Below are 20,046 nucleotides of genomic sequence, written 5' to 3'. Positions count from 1 at the left end.
AGGGGGAAGACTTGGTTTGTAGCCCAGAGACGTAATTTGGAGTCATTCAGAAGAGAAATGGTGCCAGAAAGCCTTTGGTTCTTGCATACAGATTAGTTCTTCAGAATTTGATCCAAAAAGTTGTGAAAAATAGTGTGTGAGGTAGGGGAGAACTGCCTGTTTTTGCTTTGTTTTGTTTTTCACCAAAGGTCTTAGTGACATCCCTAAAGTAAGTAAATAAGCAAGAAAAACAGCAGCACTTTGAAGAAGTGATTTCTCTTGGGGCACACTTCTTAAAGAAAAAAATACAAAATTAAATCCTAAAGCCATTATGTGCGTGCATTTTAAAACCTGTTGTATAGGCTTGGCTGGCACCCAAATTAATAACCCAATAAATCATTTCTGTGATATGAAAGGGTTTATACCAAGTGTGCTCATTGGCATGGCTTTCTGAGACCCAGTTGGTGCTTTTTTGTTGTTGTTGCTGTCAGTCAATATTGAAATCCTTTGTTAATTAAAAGAACAAATTTTTATTTCTTGCAGTTTTTTTGACCCAAGTGCTTTTGCCTTTCATACAGAAATAACAAGCTTTGATCTGCAAATGCTGGATTTCAGCAGTGCATCTGGAGCTCATTTCTGGTTAAAGCTTTTCAGAGCATCATTCTAGGGCTGCAGCTTTTGGTGTACGGGAGTATTTTTCTGAGATGAAAGCTCAGACTCAAGAGTGACTTTTACCAAATTAGGAGGTCACGATTATTAAATAGAAAAAGCAGCAGTGGAGATTGGTAGTTTATAAATGCTGCTACTGAGAATGACAGAGCTACTGTACTAAGCTGAGAAAAGCTGGTCTGAGGCATAATCAAACCAGGAAAGAAAATCCTCCCTTCTTTATAATTTTTTTCTGTATGAGTTTTTAAATTGTTATCTTTTTTATAACTGTTTTTGTATATGTGCATGAAATGTAATTTTTTTTCCTTCATGCTGTGGGATTAATCCTGTTAGATAACAAAATTTGTCCATCCCTAAAACCTGGTCCTGGTTGTGTGAGAAGAAGTTTTGGACATCCAGTAAAACCCACCTGACCACGCTTCTGTTCGGGTGTGCTGTAGCTTTGTGGTGGCTGTGGCTGTTCAGGAAATGGTGGGGTTTTCACATTGACTGCTGTGGTCAGTCTCAGCATGAGAGGTCCTGAGCACTTGCAGTCCCCCCTAAGCATATTCCTCACCCTGAGACTGAAGCATGTCTCTCACCCTGAGACTGAAGCATGTCCCTCACCCTGAGACTGAAGCATGTCCCTCTGAGACTGAAGCATGTCCCTCACCCTGAGACTGAAGCATGTCCCTCTGAGGCTGAAGCATGTCCCTCTGAGGCTGAAGCATGTCCCTCACCCTGAGGCTGGTGTCTCCTGGATGTTGGCAGCCAGGCTGTTTTTCCAGGTGCTGCAGGTTCCTTTGGGCTGTCAGCTCCGTGCCAGCTGCCGTGTGCTGGGGCTGGGATGTTGGGATATAACATTCCCCTAACCCACAAGCCTACAAATTTCCCTTTCTTTCCTTCTTTTTCTCCCTTCCCAGAGAACATCCCTCGGGAGACTCTGATGCATTTTGCGGTGCGGCTGGGGCTGCTGCGGCTGACGTGGTTTCTGCTCCAGCAGCCGGGTGGAAGAGGAGCTCTCAGCATCCACAACAACGAGGGGGCAACGCCTGTCAGCTTGGCCTTGGAGAGGGGCTACCAGAAACTGCACCAACTTTTGACAGAGTAAGGATGATTTGGTGGTTTTCCATTCTCTACCCTGCTTGGTTTTGCTGTACATTATCACTCAGTGGTGTCTGAGGGCTGTGCTCCATCCTTGAAGGCAATTTTGGTATAATTTTACTTTTACCATTCTTGTTAGCAGCACTAGGGGCAGTCCTGAGGGTTTAGGGGAAATGCAATAATATTTTGGGGGGAGGTGGGGTGATTCTTGTTGCTCAGTATTCTGCTTTGAACTCTCTTGTAAAGTCCAAAGTGAGTCACTGTAATATTGACTAATTAAAACAAATCTTATGCAAACAAATCTAAAGCTTTTCTTCAAGCAAGCACAACTGCCCAAAAGAAGAGAGCTATCAGGCATTGTGGTGGTGGACTGTTGTGTTCTTACTTTATAGAGGGAGAGTCTTTTAATTAAATGAAATAATGATCATTATATTGAAATAAGTCAACATCTTGTAGAGAATAGGCATTTTACCAGTGTAGGTTTTAAAAAAAGTAAGGTAAGAATTAATGCAAATATTTAAAGGAGAACAGAATATTTAACAGAAACAGATCTCTTGTAAATGGTCTTGAGAAAGAGCCAGGTCTTACAACACATAACAAGTAACTAGTGGCATGAGCATTTATTGCACTGCTTTACAAGGAATCCTTTGGAAGATGGCAAGTTGGTTTTGAGCAGCAAATGTTTGGAGATCTAACTATAATAGCTGAGGCTAATAAAGACAAAGAGCTTAAAAAAAGCTCAAGGGGCCTGTTTGTATAGGAGAAAAGATTTAGTCTCTGTGTGTGTTATTCTGATGCCTGGTTCCCTTAAGCTTTGTTATAAACTTTGTGTTTCTGAATTGACTCCTCAGATATTTGGGGTTTATGTTGAGTGACCCAATGTCACGTTAGGAGTGTGCTGTGCTGTCCACATTGTCACGCAACATTCCCTGTTACAAACTGGAAATTATTCTGCTTTCTGTATTGTTGGGTGCAGTGCTGGGGGGCAGAAAACTTGATCTGTATTGCTGGAGTGATTGCATTTAAATTTTTTATCCTTAGATTCAGGCAGCCACGTGGAAAGTGGGGGTAAAGGAGAGGGTGGGATGGGACCTATACCCAAATACCTTCTCCTGCCACCCTTGCTGGCATCAATACAGAAGGGATGACAGTGTTATGTTTTTCTCCATCAAGGGCAACAGTCATACTGTGAAAACACAACTGTCTCACAGGCTACATTGTAAAAAAGGGATGTGCAAATTCATCCTGTAACTGCAGCAAGGTTCTCCAAGGTGAGACTAACCCCATTAACAGGCTTTACATACTATCAGGAAGCTGAAGCTGGCCAAAACTTCATTATAGAGCTCACAGCAAATACTACAACCCTAATGCAAGTAGAGCTGGTAATTTAAATAAAAATGGGAAGTAAACAAAACTATTACAACAGCTATTCTTGTACTAGATGAAGTATTTCACAACTGGCTCCAGTTTTGGAATGGCAGTTCTCACTCAGTGGAATGAAAAGAGGACTGGGATTCCATGACATTGTCCTGTGCCATTGGCTTTAAGGAATGCTACTGGCCCAATCCATGGAATTTCTGTGATGACCTTTGCAGTTTGTCTTTGAAAAGAAGACACAAGCAACTGCAGAAAAATTACCATCAAGGTCCCAATTCCTGTTCTTGGTATATCCTTAAACTGTTCTTTGTGATTAGTTTTTGTCTTGGACTGCTGGGTAGAAATACAATATATAAACATCTCACAGCTATGCCACAGGTCCCCTGACTGAAAACTCTTCTATTGCCATGAAGCAAACAGAAATCCTGGTTCCCTTTCTCAGTGGGTGAGATGGTGGTGGAGCATTGTGGTATGGCCTTGGCAGCAGTGACATGGGGATGGCCACAGCCCTTGCCCATGGGAGGGTGATGGTGACAAGATGGGCACATCCTGATTCTCCAGCAGTGATTGTTTTTTTTTTATTATGCTGAGCATTTTCTGCAATAAGATGAGATTTGAAAATCCCTATTGGGAGGAGAAATACTGAGCTTCAAAACACCGAAAATTCCATTAAGAGAGCGAGTGTCATTTATGTGCTGTCAAAACACAAAGGACACTGTACAACCTCTTTTCTGCCCTCTGCCTATGCTCACACTGTATAATCCATGCACACAAATTTGGCACACAGCTCGTCCCACTCAGCAAAACACAGGGCAGCAACGCATGCTAGTGAGGGCCCCTACAAAGGAGTCATTATTTTTACAAGTAATTAAACTGCACTATGCCAAATAAATGAATGCAGCATGTTTTGTGATGCATTATCCTTGGGGGGAATTTATTGTTCTCTTGCTTGCTAATTTGCAGGACCCTGCATTTTACAATGATTCTCCCAGCCAGCATTGGGAAGGGGTGAAATTTTGCCATAATTAGGATACAATCATTAAAGAGCAGACATAAAACCTTCCCTGTTGCTGTAGTTTTGCCTTGGTTTGTCTGCAAAGTAGCTTGATTCAACTGCAGTGTAAATACTTTGCTCAACAACTAATTTCACTGGTGACATTTTGAATTTCTGTTTATCTGATGAACTTTCCCTTCTCAGCTTTGGCAGTACTTCATGTAAAAAAAAAAAAATGTTCTTCCTATGTAAGTTTTCCATCCCTGGAAGTATTCTGTTCTGTGGGGTGCACTTGCTTTTCATCCTCAGACAGCAAAGTTGCATGGGCTGCTTCTTTTGAGACTCAGACTAGGAGCTGCCACAGAGCCCATGCAGGTCACCAGGGATCCAGAGTCAATAGCAGCATTCATTAATAAATACTTCCCTAAGAAAATAACTGTTCATCATCAATAAACATTCATCACTTGTGTATCACTCCTGAGGGGAATTGTTTTATCTCCAAGATGAAAACTGCAGTAAACAGTGTCCTGCAGTGCAAATGGAATAGGACAGTGCAGAAGGGCAGTATATATAAAGATTTATATGTAAAGATAATTTTGGAAATAGCGCAGTTTGCAAAGCCTTCTTTGATTTTCAGCTCTTTCCAGAGTAGAGGCTCTGTGGTTGAAGCCTGTTTGTCCCCAGTGTTGGAGCTGGGTGATGCTGACTGCAGGGTGCTGGCTCTGGAGAGGCAGCACAGTCATTAAAGAGGCTGCTGGAACTCTGTGAGTAACTGGACAGCTGCAGGGTGCAGGAGTTGGTGTTTCCCAGGGCAGTAACACAATCCCCTGCCAGCTCCATGTTCTGCAGGGCTCTTACAGCAGTGGGGAAAATGGCTTCAGGGCACCAGGAGCGTGCAGGATTGCAGAGAGCTGCTTTGTAAAACACACAAACACTGATCTGGTTGCTGATTTTATTTCTGTCCAGTAACATTTCCAGCAAACCAAACGCTTGTAGTTCATTCACAGCTGAGAGTGATTTATGTCCTCTCAAAAAGGGAAGCAAGAAAAAAATAAAGGCCATTTTTAAAAAAATTAAATTGCACTTTTCTAATCCCTGCAAAGAATTGCAACAGTCTCTGAGTTTTTTACTGTCAACTTTTTTTACTTTTGCTGGTTTCTCTGCTTTTTGCTCTAAAGTGTTTCTGCACAGCTCTGGGATTGCTCTTCCCTTCAGATTTCCTGGTAAAAATCAGGAGGCTCAGTCTGTGGAACTGTAAATTAGTACAAGTTTGTATTTCCAAAATTAAAATGATTTAATTAGCACACATGAGGAATAACTCACTGATAGCAGAAGGGTTTTGTGAATGTTTTTCAGTCCATGATTATCACTTGCTATTGTTCTGATTTTACATAAGTAATTGGTGAAGTCTGGGCTGTAATCTCCGTGGTGCCTCTTAAATAAGGATGCTTTTTCAGTGACTTTACTTTTATAACTAAAGACACTTTTCTGCTTTTCTGAGCCAGATCTGCAAGAGGATTTGCCTTGTGCCTCCTTTTTTTTTGCACCCCAATTTAGCAGGCCCTTTAATGAAGTATTTAATTTCAGAAATACCCAGTTTATGTTCAGCAGAGTGTTTAAGCATGATCTTAAAATCAGTCACATGGTATACATATATTTCATTTCTGGCTAAGCAGAATTAGAGGCTGTAAGGTTTATTGAATTAGTGCTGATGTTTCTCCATCTGTTCTTTCACTCCTGACCAAGTAACAAATCCATTTGATTGCTATTTGGGGAGCTGAGTTTGAGGTATGGCTTGCTGTGGTGTGGCAGGAGAACAGTTGACTTTGTATCTACAAGTGATGGCACAAGATTAATGTGTTAAGAGGGATTCAGAAATGTTGGAAGGGCACTGAAAGAGGACTCAGAAGTGTGTGTTAAGGAGATGTTGTTTAGCTGCAGACAGCAATGTGTCTGGAGCAGTGTGGGAGGGCCAGTGGTCTACAGGGTCTAGTTTGTGGTGTAGGATTTTCAGTTGAAACACCATCATTTAATAGCTTTAATATCATGATTAGAAAGATGCTGAGGTGCTGTGGGTTTCTTTTGGCACAGCAGAGGAGCAGACTGGGAGTGGGAGGATGGGGCAACCAGGTGTGAATGTGATGGAGCAGGAAGAGTTTGTGTTTCTCTTCCACCTACTCACCCCACATCATGCTCCAACTTTTACTGACTTCCTCGTGTGCTCCCACATCCCTATGAAGAGTTTTCATTCTTTGGCTCCCTCCTCTCCTTTGTTTTGCATGTTACCACCTCTGAATACAGAAGAGAGAGAAGGCTTAGTCCATGTGATAGAAACAGCTTTTTAATGTTTCTGTATTCCCACTTGGAAATTGTGCTTCTGGGAGATCATGGAAACAGATCTGTGAGGATGAGAAAGAAGAGATTTAGAAGAGATTTGAGAATATTTGGTAAGATATAAGAAGAAATTATTTTCCTTCCCCCAGCAATCCTGATCTGGAAGCGTTCCCAAAAATTATAGGGGCCATAAGTGCTGGACAGCCTTGTGGGGTTGGTGAGTGATTATGAGAGACCAGCTCTGTTTCAGGATAAATATAAAAAATGCAGATAAGTGGTTTCCCAGAACTGCTGGGGTTTTGGCCTCAGGCATGGGCTAGCTGGATACCCAGCTAGGATGCTCATATTTAGTCTCTGGATCAGATTTACTCCAAGCAGTGACATTCATGGTAGGAGTTAGAGGTTGAACAGATGATTGCAGAAGAAGTCTTTGTAAACTGCTGTGTCAGAGGCAGCCAAAGGCATGGCTTCTTTTCGGGGCTGGGCTGCAGAGCCAGTGACCACGCTCACTTGCAGCCTGTGGAGATGTTCTGCAGAGACAACTCTGCTTCCAAATCTCTTATCCTGATCTGAGATGCTGTTTTTTAGCTGTAAACACTGCTTGCTGAAGTGTTCTCCATGATGGTGCTTTTATAAATTCAAATGCAACAGATGACATCTGTTTTCACTCTCAAGTGTGTTTCATAGATTCATCTTAAATTCCCTTCATTTACTGATGAGTCTCCAAGTGGACCTTGGGTTCTGTGTTGGACCTACAGCTTCACATCCTCAGCAGGGCATCCTTCTTGTTATATAATGCTCTGAAAATAGAACAAATGGAAAAAGCATTTAATAACATTTACTCTTATGGAATGCAGACTGTACTTTTTGGCAAATATAATTGATAAGAGTTTGTAGCTGTATTTTTTTTTAATGTATAATTAGCATTGGAGCCTAAGAAATGCTTGGTCTTAGAAGTACAAGCCTGTTGTGTTTGGAAATACTGGACATGCTCCCTTAGCATGTGTGTGTCTGCAGACAATTGTTGAAGGACCAAGCCAGCTTTTCTCTGTCTGATTTGCTGCTGTGTAGTGTGTTGATCAATGAGAAGTTAGCATTACATATTTTGAATCCAGTTATTAAATATTAATCTGATATTGAAGGGTACGTTATGCAATCCTGAATTCAGTTTGGTGTCAGAACCCACAGCTGCAGTTCAAGTTTGTGTGAGGCACTGGAAAGGGTTAGTCATTATTTCTACATCAGATGAACTTTTAACTCTTTCTTTCACCAACAAAACTATTCAAATTAGTGAGCAATATGTGGGTTTTTTCTTATATGAGAAACAAAAATTTTTCTACTGTCCTGGAGCATTTTGAACACTTGGAAACACCTGAAGTATGAATTCTGTGTTCATTAAATATCTTTCAAATTCGAAGATAGTTGATTTATTTTAACCCATTCCAGCACACTCTGGTTGCATGTGTATTCTGGGTCCCATATACAATGCATATGGATGTTATAAAAATGAGGAGCAAGAAAGTGTTTGTGTGCATTAGTGTTTTGTGTACCACTGAAGATTTTGGGTGCAAAGTTGGTCATACAGATACAAAACCTCCATTATCCCAGCGTTTTTGCATATAACACTGAAGTTCTGTTTGGTCAGGTTTCTAAGATTGGTTTAAATGCTGGTGACTGCATTGAGTGTGGGTGCTGGGTTTTCCCAGGAGGGATTGTTGGCTTGTTTTAAATTGCCTGTGCTGTGGGCACATTGCACAATCACCACCAATCCTATCCCTGTAGGCACCATTCCTTGTTTATCCCAGATCACTGTCTGTCTGATCTGGTATTTTCACTGTGATACCATAATAGTAGTAATAAAAAGAATGTAAGATTAGAGTTCAATTTAGTTACATTTTTATTTACCTTGCACATAAGAGCATCTAAATTCTGGCCTTTTCCTAGCTTTTCATGCAGCCATAATGGTAGGGGCTTTAACTTTTTCTTCATTGATTTTTCCTTTTTTTTTTTTGTTTTTTCTTTGCCACGTGGATCTAGGGCCTGGTGCTTTCAGAATAAACCCAAGCTGTTATCAGGCTTGCAGTAAGATCTTAAGAGCTGGAAATGCTACTGAGCTTGTTTTGTTCCAGCTCAGAAATCTGGAGGTGATATCCCCAGGAAATAACACCTTAAGTTCCCACACTGCCTTCCTCACCCCTTTGCGAAACAGTGGGATAAATCTTCCTAACATTAAATTTTGCTTAAGTCACTAAGGCTTTTTCATTCATCTTCTGATTTCTTTCTCCCTCCTCTTCCTCTCCCTTCCAGCTCAAACCTTGTCTCTTGGTACTGGAAAGCATGCCTGCTGTGAGCGCTGGCACCTCCAATTTCAGACCCTTGTTACTGAGCAGTTTCTGCAGCAGTTTGAGGGCAGGCAGAGCTTTTGATCAGGTCGTGGTTTGTTGTTTTTTGGGGGTTTTTTTGTTCTTCTTTTCTCACTTATCTTCCCTCTTCTTAAAAATGTCTCGCCCATATCTGCCGGAAGCCGGGAGCCGTGCGGTGTGAGCTTTCCTTTTCTTTTTCCGCTGCTCACTCTCTGCTCCCCTGCCAGATGAGGAGAGGTTCAGCATGTGATACAGAACAGCTCTACCCTGAAAAGGGACCAGTCTACTTGGGCAGAGCTGGGAGGTTTAAATAAAAAACATTTCCTACTTATCATCCCATCCCAGCTTGGAGCAGCCTGGTCTAGCAGAAGGTGTCCTTACCCATGTTGGAGCTAGATGATCTTTAAGATCCTTTCCAACCCAAATTGATCTGTGATTCTATGATCTATTACCTTGTGTTACATGCCAGATGGGCAGGAAGTGATCCTATAGTTTCAACAATCTAATCAACTCCCAGATGGAGCAGGACATGGCCTGAGAGTATTTTGAAGTGTTTTTGCTTCTCTTCTCTCTCTCTCTCTGTTTGAAGTTGTCATCCTTCCTTAAGCCACCTTTCTGCAGATGAATGGTGGGCTGGTTAAGTCTGTTCTTAATTTCAACCAGAAATTTCCCTTCTGGGTTTACCTCCATGGGACAGAAGACTGACCACAGCAGGAAGACTTCTTCCAGGCTTTTTCAATGGGCCATGGCATGGTTGTGCAGAGGGTAGAGCTAGTGAGCACTATCAACCTTCTCAGGCAGTCCTTGCTATTTTTACCAAGATACTTTCTTCTGTGAAAATTGAGCTCAGAAATGTTTCTTACAAAATGTTCAGTTCAGTGGTATCTGTTACGTATTTTGATGGGAAACTGTTGAAAAGGGAAGATGAGAAAGATTTGACCCAGGATGGTTAAATCTCATAAGAAGGCAGATTTCCGTTGTTTCTGGCAAAGTGCAGCAAACTGGATTTTTGTGCTGAACAAAAGCAGATTTTCAAACTTCTAGAAGGCTGGAGTTTGTATACATATTTTTGCTAATAAATCTTCAGTAAGTATTTGCATATCTGTTTTTATCTCCTAGTAGAGCAGCTTGGATATGCACTCCTATACAACCACTGCAGAAATTCCAAGTCTGGACAAAACAAGCATCTTTCACAGCCAGGAAGTACAAAATGCGTAACAGCAAAGCCTTTTTCCTGGAAGAAAATGTGTTTTTATCATCTCTCAGTAAAACCCAGGACTTGCAATGAGACATGCAGGAAAGGCATGGAACAGTGAAGCTCAGTGTGTGAGGTGAATGAGCAGGAGTGTCTTCTCAAAATCACCTTGGAGGTGATTGCCTGAACGACAGGAACAGTGGTGGGAAGATGAGTTAACACTTGTGAATCCTCATTTGTCCTCTCTGCTTCAGACCATTAGGTCTGGGATGGAGCAGAGTATGAAAGGGATGGTTTGAAGGAGGCAATAGATTGAACCATTCACTATCTCACTGCTTAATTTTGTGTAACAAAGGTGACTGCCACTAAAAATGAGACCTTGGAGTTTGTACTTGGCTGGATGTGAGAAACTTCTTGCTTTCTCAAAAGGTTAAAGCTTTCCATAAAGTGTAACACAGAGTGGCAGCTTGAATATGAAAAGAAACTGCTCTCTTTGTAAGCAAAAGTGAGTATTTGATCCATCTGGGCCGTGTGAAGGTTGTGGATTGCTGGAGGGGCGGACGTACTCTCGGTGTTTCAGGGGACTCTGCCTGTCATCTTTCTCCAGATGGAGCCTTTTGAAGTTGCTGAGGGCCCTTTGAGGCTCACCAAGTCATGCAGGCATCTTTGTGGGTGCTGATTTGGAGGTGCTGTGAGGGTCCTTGAAGCTGATGAGAAAGTGGAGCAGTGAACCGCGCGCAGTTCTTTAATCCGGCTGCCGTTGTCCCTGTGAGTGGGTGACTTTGTGCTGACTGCCTCTTGTACTCTGAGAGTGGCCCTGACTACAGTGGTTTCTCATACATGACAGCTGAAGAGAAAAATACTCCAGACAGAAATGTCTGTGTTTCCTTGATAAAGGAAGGTCATTTCTTTAGTTACTTGTAATGGCTCAGTTGACTTCAGTGCCTCTGTGGATTTATACCAGAAACTGGCTGCTCCCTTCTGTTTCTCTGTGGAAATATTGATTCTGCTTAAATCAAGTGTAATTCTGCTGAAGTCAAGTCATGACTGAGATAAATGGTGGTGAATGTTGGAAGCCATAGTAATTTCCTTGCAGATTTAACCCCAAATGAGTCACAGACGGGGGTGGGTGGCTGTGCTGGGGCAGAGCAGGGACAGCCATTGCCACCAGCATTGCTTGCACACGTTTCTCTGCCTCTCATGAACCATTTGACTGTTTCCCCACTCTACTCTGCCCATTCCTGTTGCTGATCATGGTGTTTGCTCGTTATGATTTTGCTTTCTAGATTGCTTGGCTTCCCAGAGAGATAGCCCTGTGGTTTGCTGGAGGGCCTTGCACATGAGAAAGGTGTGCGAATTTTAATGCAAAGATTCTGAAAACTATGTGTAGTTTTACCTGGTTGATGGCATGCATTTGTGTTTATGTGCCTTCTTGAATTCCCCTTCCAAGGAAATTTGTTACTGGGCAGGAAAGGGAGATCTGAAAATGGTTAGTGTCTGCAACAGGGAGGGGACATCATAGAATCAGAGAGAAGTTTTGTGTGGAAGGGACCTTTAAAGGTTGTCTAGTCCAATCCCCAGCCCAGCTCATAGGTAGGGCTGTATGTCAATAGATGCATCCCTGGTAGAAGGAAGACAGGGAAATTCCCTTTTCTGGCACCCCTGGGCAGGTCAGTGTCATTCCCTGTTTGTGAAACATTCCTGGGGTTTGGCTCATGTCTCTCCTGGGGGATGCAGGGCTTGGTGGGGTGGTGCACAAGCTGCTCTCTGGGATGATCAGAAAAGATTTTTGGTTTCCTGAATCAGTTCTGATTCAAAATGAAATCTGTGAACCTGAAAGTGTTGAACACCTCATTGTTTTCTCACCACCTCATTGCACCTGTGTTGCTGCTGTGCAGTGTGGTGAGACCTGAGGAATTACTGCTTTGAGTGGTGCAAAGTCAGAGTTTGATGTTTGAAAAGAGATGACTGAAATAGAAATTTCTATTGAGTATATTTACCCACTAATGGATTAATTTTCATTCTGATCTACAGCATCTTTTTTCCTTTCTTTCCTTTGGATGGATAAAAAGAAAGCCCATGATAGTGCTGCAGAAAAACAGCCCGTCTCACAACACTGAGAATGTCGTGCACAGGGGCAGTTTCACAGAGCAAGTTCAGCTCATTTCAGGAGCGAAAAAATTGCTGCAATTTGATGGCTTTTGGGAGTTTGTGGGCAGTGTGCTGGCTTTGGTGTAGAAGTTGTACCATGACAGTTTTCATTCCTTCCAACTTATCCCATTGCTGTTCTGCCTTTCAAGTGTCTGCTGTTCTGTGACAGCTGCTTTGGTGATCTTCACCTGTGATAAATTTGATTTAAAACACAGTTGTTGTGCCCTTAGCTGCTAATCTGTCATAGTCTGGGGTAAAAACCACTGCTCTCTACCTGAGAAGGACCCTGTGAAATAAAACTTGTGGCTGACATTAACGCTAAATTACATTATTTTCAAGACTGAGGAGTGTGTGTGTGTCTGTCTGGAGCCGGTGCTGTGCTCCCATGATTAGCTGGCTGTGCAGACAGCCTGTGTGTCCTGCCCTGCAGGATCCCTCCTCGCCTGCCCACTGACCCAGCCTTGTTTTGCAGGGAGGGAGCCAGGGAGCCGGACTCGTGGAGCACCCTGTCCCACACCGTGCACTCGGGGGACTACAGCGTGAAGCACCACCGCGGGCTCGACGTGTACCTGCTGACAGCTGAGGCCAGGGAGGGGACAGCAGCCAGCTGGGAGAGGGACATCCAGCACCTCCAGATGCACATGCAGAGCCACCAGCAGCAGGTGAGCAAAAGGTTGAGGGGGTGGAAGAGAAGCAGATCTGCTGGGTTGCAGCCTGGAACCCAGGGAGGACTACATACACATCAGCATCCTTCAGGGCATGTTTCCCTAGATGTTTTCTCTGGATTCATTATCAAGCATCCAGATGGACAACTGTCCATTTGATTTGAGCATGGGGAGATCTGATTAAGCTATATTAGGCAGCAAATGTTCTCATTCAGAAGAGAAGCAGGATCAAGGCTATGCAACACCAGCTCTGTTTTGCATCTTTCTGCTCCCAGCTCCTGCCTGCTCTGTTAGTTTTGGACTCCCTTGGATGGGCAGGAACACCTCTCTGGAGACATGCTGACCCTCTGCCTATCTGGCAGAGTTTAAGGCAGAGCTTAAGTGAGGCTGGGAGTGTGGGCTGTAAGCACAGTGGGGGCATCTCTGTTCAGATGGAAAGTTCAGGGTCAGAGGGAAGACTGAGAGGAAAGTTTCTGGGACAGGTGATGATAAAATGACTGTTTCAGCAGCAATTCAGTGTAGGACTTAGAGGACAAGCCTGCCTTGACCACACAAGGTTTGTGTCCCTGATGGTCCCTTCACTGTGCTCCTCTCAAGCTCTGGGGGGATGGACCACAGGAGCTGTAGGGCTTTGGAAGGGCTTCCTCCTGCTGCTTTAAAATTGGTGCCATAGAGTCTCAGTTGGGAAGGTGGGACATCAGAACACGTTTGTGCCATTTCTCAGAAACACCCACATGTCTGTCACAGTTGGCATCACCTGTGGGTGTTCCTTCATCAGATCACATATCCGGGGTTGCAGAGGTGCAGGATCTGAACAACAGGATATTTTTGTTGTTTTAACTAAGGGAGGGGAGAACTGTTGTGTGCAGCCAGTGAGCAGAGGAACAGGCCATGCTGAGCCATTTTCAGCCTTCCCTTACTACCTGAGATGTTAATTACTCCCAATCTCAACAGGAACTGGTGGCATGAGTGGCAAATGCAGGCTAACTGTGAAATCTTTTCCCCTTTCCATCAAAAGACCCTAAACCATGGCAAGCATATCCAGCCCCGTGCTTGTTTGCTCATGCAAATGCCAGATTGAGAACATTTTGCCTGACAATGAAATCAGAAATAGACTTCACTTTCCACCACTGCTTTACTTCACATCTAATCTGATTTGAGTTTGGAAAGCAGCCCTGTAATTATTTCATTTGGGTCTATTTTGGGTCAGTTGAAAGCCTGTTGGCTTCCTTTGGTGATGGCTGTATTTTTCCGGCTATCAGCACAGTGACTTCACCGTGAGGATGCTGGGGCTGCTGTGGCCCTTCCTTTTGAAAACCCTGCTTGTTCCCAAGCGTCACTGTTGTCTGTCTGTCCATCCTGGCTGGGATCCAGGAGCACAGTCTCCATGCTCTGCTGTGTGGTTGCAGCCACCAAAGGCCTGGCACGCTGTTTGCCCTTGCAAAAAATACCTGCAGCTCTGTGAGCACACAGAGCCCCCTGCCCCATCCCTGTTGCCACACAAGGGATGGACATACCATGCTGCTGCCACCAGTGCTGACCTGGCTTGGGATGCCTCAAAACCAAGGAGACATAGTGACAGCATGTATGGGATCTGGGCAGCAGGGTTATTTTGAATAGCAGGGAGATTCGTGGCAAACACCAGAAGTACATTTAGTGGTCTGTGACTCAGTCTGTGGTGCTGCTCAGTGTTTGCAAACCTCAGAGTGTGGAAAGACAAGTTAAATGCAATATCCTCAAGGTAGCAGTGATGATTTTAGCCACTATTAGTATATGCAATACCCAGAAGTTCCGCATGATGCATCAGTTAACATAGTGGCTGCTTTAATTATCAGGGTGTTTAAGATGACAATTTTGGTGTGAAGTTCTGTTTCTCTGAGAATTAAAAACTTAAGCAAAATTTGCAGGTAGCTGTTCAAGTTAAACTTCTGGTGTGCATGTATTTTTTGAATCCTTTTACAAATAAATGCAAGAAAAGCTCTGATTTTACATATTTTAGAGTTTTATATACATGGACAGTCTCAGGCATTTAGTGAGAAACCAGTGTGACCTTGGAAAGCTGTGATGCAAAACCCCAAGCAAACCTGTGGGGACTTTATCAGGTGCACACTGAGGAACTGGGGTTGTTCAGTAATTTAATAAGCCACTATTTCTAAGATGTGAACATTGATTGGTTCTATTCTACAGAGATGAGAATATGAAAGGAAATATTGAAACAGACAGTTCTTTTTAAGTAAAGGTTTGTTTGCATCAAACTATAAAAGCTTGATGAAGCAGGTGCTCTGGAAGGAAAACACAGATTAGAGAGGAATTGATTAAGATCCTACTGTTCCATGATAATGCATGTATTAATTTTAATAATATGTCATAATTTTGAAATTTTTTGTTTCCAGTTAGGAAATAAATTTCAGATATTTAATTAGGCCTGCAGGTCTCAGGAATAGATTAGATTATTAGTTCAGTCCTGGGAGCAGGAGGCAGTGTGTTTGGACATTGCCAGCCAATGCCCATGTCTGAAGTAGCATTTCCATCCATAGAGAGAAAATTGAGGAGTGCTGGCAAGAGCTGGGGAGTGCTGGGTAGGGATCTGAAGGTGCTGTTAAGCAGCATTTGCTTGAAGTCCTTTGGGACTAGGCTGGTATGTATTTGCATTATTTGGTAGACTGAATTCTGCTCTTTACTGATCTTGAATTCAAGTGCGCTTAAGAACAGAGACTACAGCTTCTCAAAGAGCAATTACCAAGATTGTTCTTTTTCAGTGATGGCAGATGGTGTAGCAGGGGGGTAGAGAGACAAATTTCAGCTTTGGGTTGTTCAGGCTGGCTTTAGGGAAAATTCTTCATGGGAGGGTGGTGTGGCATGGGAACAGATTGTCCAGAGAGGCTGTGGGTACTCCATCACTGGAGGTTTGGCAAGATAAAGTCATGGTTGACCTGATGCTGCAGTGGCAGTAGGCCAGTTTCAGGCAGGTGGTTGGACTAGATGACCTTTAGATGTTCTTTTCCACCAACATTTCTTTCATTCTAATAATTTCAATATTGCCTCCTGCTAATAAAACCAACATGTGAAGTACCCACTGCACTACATTTGTAGCTCTCTCGTGGATGACACCAGGAGTAGGATTCATGTGGAATTAGGATTAGGTAGGTAAAGGTCTTGAATAACTGCATGATACAGAATAAAATGTTTGTGGTTTTTTTTCTTTTGTGTCTTGTTTCAGAGTTTAAGCCAGCAGGCAGAGCCTGTACTGGGAGATTCTGGAGACAGCTGTGCTAAAGGAGCAGAGGGTCATCTGACCACTACCTCTCAGAGCCTAGAAGAAATGGCAAGAGAAGAAAGGCAGGAAAATCCATCTGATCTGGTTCACCTGGACATTGGGCAGCTCTCAGACCAAACCCAGCAGGAGGAGAAATGCAGCAGCAGCAGAATGGGAGCTTTTGATGATGCACCAAAAGACATGGTTAGCCTGGGTGGTGCAAACTGCCCAGCGAGCTTCTGTGAAAGTAAAAACACGGTGATATTGTGTAAAAAGGAAGGAGAGGCGGGGCTAAGATCTGCAGAGGGCTCTGGGACTGTATCAGATGGGGACTGCACTGTGAGCCTGCGTGCAAGTGCAAATGGTGCTGTAAATCCTCCATCCTCTGGAAATACAAATGAGGAAGCTGGAATGACATCGGCTGGAGTTGTTCTGGATCCAGCTGGCGTGGGCAGCGCAGACAGTGCCCATCAGGAAGTGCAAACTGCTGAGGAGTTTGCTGACAGTGCCGCTGCTGTGGCTGCAGCTGCAGGTGAAGCCCCAGCTTCCTCGGAAGGCCTGGATGTGGCCATGGGCCAGACCGAGTGCAGGAACTGTGCCGGGGCACCTGAGAGGGCAAAGGGCCAGCGGCGGGCAGAGGAGGGCATGGCAGAGCCTGCTGAGAGGACTGCAAACCTGGGAGAGAAAAACCCAGCTAAGGAAGAGTCATCCAGCGCTGCTCAGCCCTTACTCAGTGGTTTCAACGGCGCTGAGTGTTCGGATGGGGAGGATGCAAATGTGGGAGTGGTACCAGCCTGTGACGGTGCACATGCAGGTGGTGACATTGGCAGTGTCTCTGTTGACCTTTGCAAGACCAGCAGTAACAAAGAGACTGACGTGGAGTCGTGCACTGCTCAGGTAAATGGTGAGCTCACGGGAAGCCAGGGTGATGCCAGTGTCACAGCGAGGCAGGAGGTCACTGCCAGCACTGGGGAGGCATTGCTAGCTGTGAATGGGTTGAAGGTTCCTGCTTGTGCCTCAAAACCTGATCCATGTTTGGAAGTCCATGGCAGCAGTGAGAGTGGAGAGCAAGAAGGGCAGGTGGAAGCAGGCTGCACTGATGGAAAATCCAGCCTGCCCTCACTGGAAGGCAGTGTAGAAACTGATGGCCCTGATGCTGAGCCTGAAAACAGAGATGTTGGTGGATGTAATGAAAGTGGTGCAGAACCTGCACTTTGCCAGGAGAGTGGTGAGGTCGCTGGCCGTGGGGCTGAAGCCGTGGAGAGCAGTGAAAAGGAGCCAGTAGGAACTGATACCAGCAGCTGCAGAGATGGAGGAAGCAAAGATTCTGCAGGCGGTGCTCAGGAAGTTGCTGCCTGCCACCCTTGTGCTGGTCCAACTGGTGTTAAAGGTGAAATGGACAGCAGCTCCAGAGCAGACACTGCTCAGCAGAGCGAACGTGAGCAACGTGAGCCTGCATCGCTCCCTCCAGAGGATGTGAGCACAGCCCTGGCAGAGGAAGAGCCTGCCCAGGCTGGAGCAGAGAAAGCAGAAAGCGCTTCAGAGCAGGAGGGGAGGAGCAGCAAGGTGGAATCACCCTCTCCCCTGCCCAGAGAAGAGGGGCTGGCTGTGAGTCAGGAGGGAGATGCTGCAGTGGCACCTCCCGGGCAGGAGGCAGCTCTGCAAGGTAATGACCCTGGATCAGCTCCATGTGCCAAGGGCGCAGACGGTGCCGAGGATAATTTCATAGGCACACCCTCTGCAACTCATAATGAGGAATCTAAACAAAAGCAGGAAGCGGCGGCGGCGAGGGCAGGCTCGGCAGAGCTCGCCTGGCAGCACGGTGGGGAGCATGGCGGGGTAGCTGCTGCCTGGCCTGGGCACCATGCAGGGGATGAGGGCTCTCCGGAGCAGGGCCGCTCGCAGCAGGCTGGAGGAGGCCAAGCTGAGCCCGGGCAAGAGGCTCATGTGAATGGCAATGAGCCGGTTTCGTCGGAGGAACTTGCTGCTGCTGTTGTGAAACCCTGTGCCTGCAGTCTGGAGGGGCCTGGGGTGGGCAGCAGCAATGTGGATGCCGGGCTGAAAGCAACGGTGCAACCCGAAGAAGTTTGCAAGGCTGGAGCAGCAGTTGCAGCAGAAGGAGCCATGCATGGACCTGCATCAGCAGATGAGTCCCTGGGTGCAGAGAGTGACCCTTGTCCAAATGCTGGGCAGAACCAAGAAGACCCCACTCAAACCCTACAACAAATGTCCCCCCACAGCAGCACCCCCGAGTTAAAGGATGCCTCGGAGGAGGGAGCCCCGAGCGATGGCTGTGAGGGTGAGGAGGTGCCAAGGCCGGTGCCAGTAGCCCCTGCTGCAGCGTTCCCAGAGGAGCAGGAGGGCACGGAGAGCGTGCTGCCCCGGGCAGCGCTGCAGCCCATCGCAGAGGAGCCCACGTGTGACAGCGACTCCAGCACCGACACCGTCTGTCCTGCTGGTGACAGCGACACTGCCCCTGCCCTGACAGCGGCTCAGGGGGAGGGCTTGGCTGAGCCCCATGCAAACCAGAGCCATGCTGTACCTGCAGTGCCCTTCCCGCCGTGCTCCTGCCGCTTGCAGGCTGTTGAGTCACTGGAAAATGTGGGAGTGAAGAGTTTGGTATCGGCTGATGATGCCTCTTCCCTGGATAAAGTTCCTAAAATGGTAAAAAGTTTTGATGCAGTGGTTTTTGCAGCAGAGACACCTTGTTCCCATGAAGTACCTGCCGCAGAAAAAGTGGGGCTTGAGCCCCAGACTGCAGTGGATGCTGGAGCCAACCTTAATGGACAAATGGATTTAAGTTCCTCAAAAAAGAAGAATGTCAGCCTGGCAGTGCAAGGAGCTGAGCCTGTTACAGGTAGGAAAAATCAACTGGTTTCCTACTTTTTAGCTTTTTCTTTGTAGGCGTGTCTCTGTCACGTCATCAGTAAAGGAAAGGAAGTAAGAGCTGGAGGCTTATGCTGGAGAGGAAGTGCTTGAGGTTGTTCTTCTGTAAGAAAAAAAAAATTATATATATAAAAACTTGCAATTCAAATGCATGTTGCATGTCTGACACTGGAGGTAAGAACAGAACATCATCTCCTATGAACTGGTACAGAATTTCTAGCATGCAGATCCTCACTGGAGAAGAAATGAATGGGGGGGGAGCTATTTGTATTACTTCATTTTCAATTTATAAGCTGTCATGTGAACATGATGGTTTATTTCCTTGGTGCTACTCCTTTACTTTTCCCCTTTATTTTTCCCAATGTGGAGCCAGCAGGTACAAGGGGTTCTCCTGATTTTCTTTGCTTGTCGACTTGAACCAGCTGCCAGTGTCCCTCTGAACTGCCCAAAGCTGCTTCCTAATTGGCAGCATTAGGTCATTTAAAACAGGCAGTGAGCCCTACCCCCGCTGCCTTTTCCGGCCTTCAGAGCTTTTTTGTCGGGCAGAGCAGCCAGGGGTGTTTGCCAGTGCATTTCAGCAGTGCTGGGGCTCGGGGGATGAGCTTTGCTGGCTCCTGTGGCTGGGAAGTGGAACTGGCATTCCCCGTGCAGGAGTGGTCATGGGGGAGAGCAATGGGACTTGGGGGACAGCATAGAAGCCTCAGGTCCATGAAGCAGGAGCTGATGGAAAACATCACCAGGTAACTCCAGGAAGGGAGATAAAGGGGTACATTGAATGGAAAAGAAATGGGTTTGTTGCTCCAGCCTGGGATTTAGTGGTAGGTGAATTTGGTATTGAAGAATGGAGCTAATCTGGTCTGTCTATCCCACCTGTTCAGGCAGCTGTTGAATAGAAGCAGCTGAACTTTTTCAGTTGCCATTTTTTCCTTGCTATAAGAAAATGATACAGTGCTTCTTGCTTTCCCAGCACTGAACAAACAAACAAACAAAGCATTTAAATGATTAAAAGAAAATCTGCCATGATATAAATCATGAAGTTGTGAAGCTATAAATGCTGTAATGCTGAGAGCTGTTTCTTCAGTCTAAGTGCAGCA

The 20,046-nt window shown here is 45.2% G+C and overlaps 1 protein-coding gene across 14 annotated transcripts in view; it reads left to right on the top strand.

Annotated features, from left to right (window-relative positions):
• The window catches only part of AKAP13 (A-kinase anchoring protein 13), a 203,298-nt gene that overhangs the window by 92,276 nt on the left and 90,976 nt on the right, over positions 1 to 20,046 (top strand). For 13 of the 14 annotated variants that reach the window (XM_033070336.1, XM_033070327.1, XM_033070333.1 and 10 more), the window contains 3 exons: positions 1,551 to 1,734; positions 12,618 to 12,807; positions 16,031 to 18,923. In XM_033070336.1, coding sequence (XP_032926227.1) covers positions 1,551 to 1,734; positions 12,618 to 12,807; positions 16,031 to 18,923 — 3,267 coding nt within the window. Of the gene's footprint in view, positions 1 to 1,550; positions 1,735 to 12,617; positions 12,808 to 16,030; positions 18,924 to 19,517; positions 19,693 to 20,046 lie in introns of those variants that run through there. The other variant, XM_033070339.1, reaches the window with a different exon arrangement.

The sequence above is a fragment of the Catharus ustulatus genome, chromosome 12, assembly GCF_009819885.2.
Source record: "Catharus ustulatus isolate bCatUst1 chromosome 12, bCatUst1.pri.v2, whole genome shotgun sequence".
NCBI classification, from domain to species: domain Eukaryota; kingdom Metazoa; phylum Chordata; class Aves; order Passeriformes; family Turdidae; genus Catharus; species Catharus ustulatus.
This window is presented reverse-complemented; position numbering and strand designations above follow the sequence as displayed.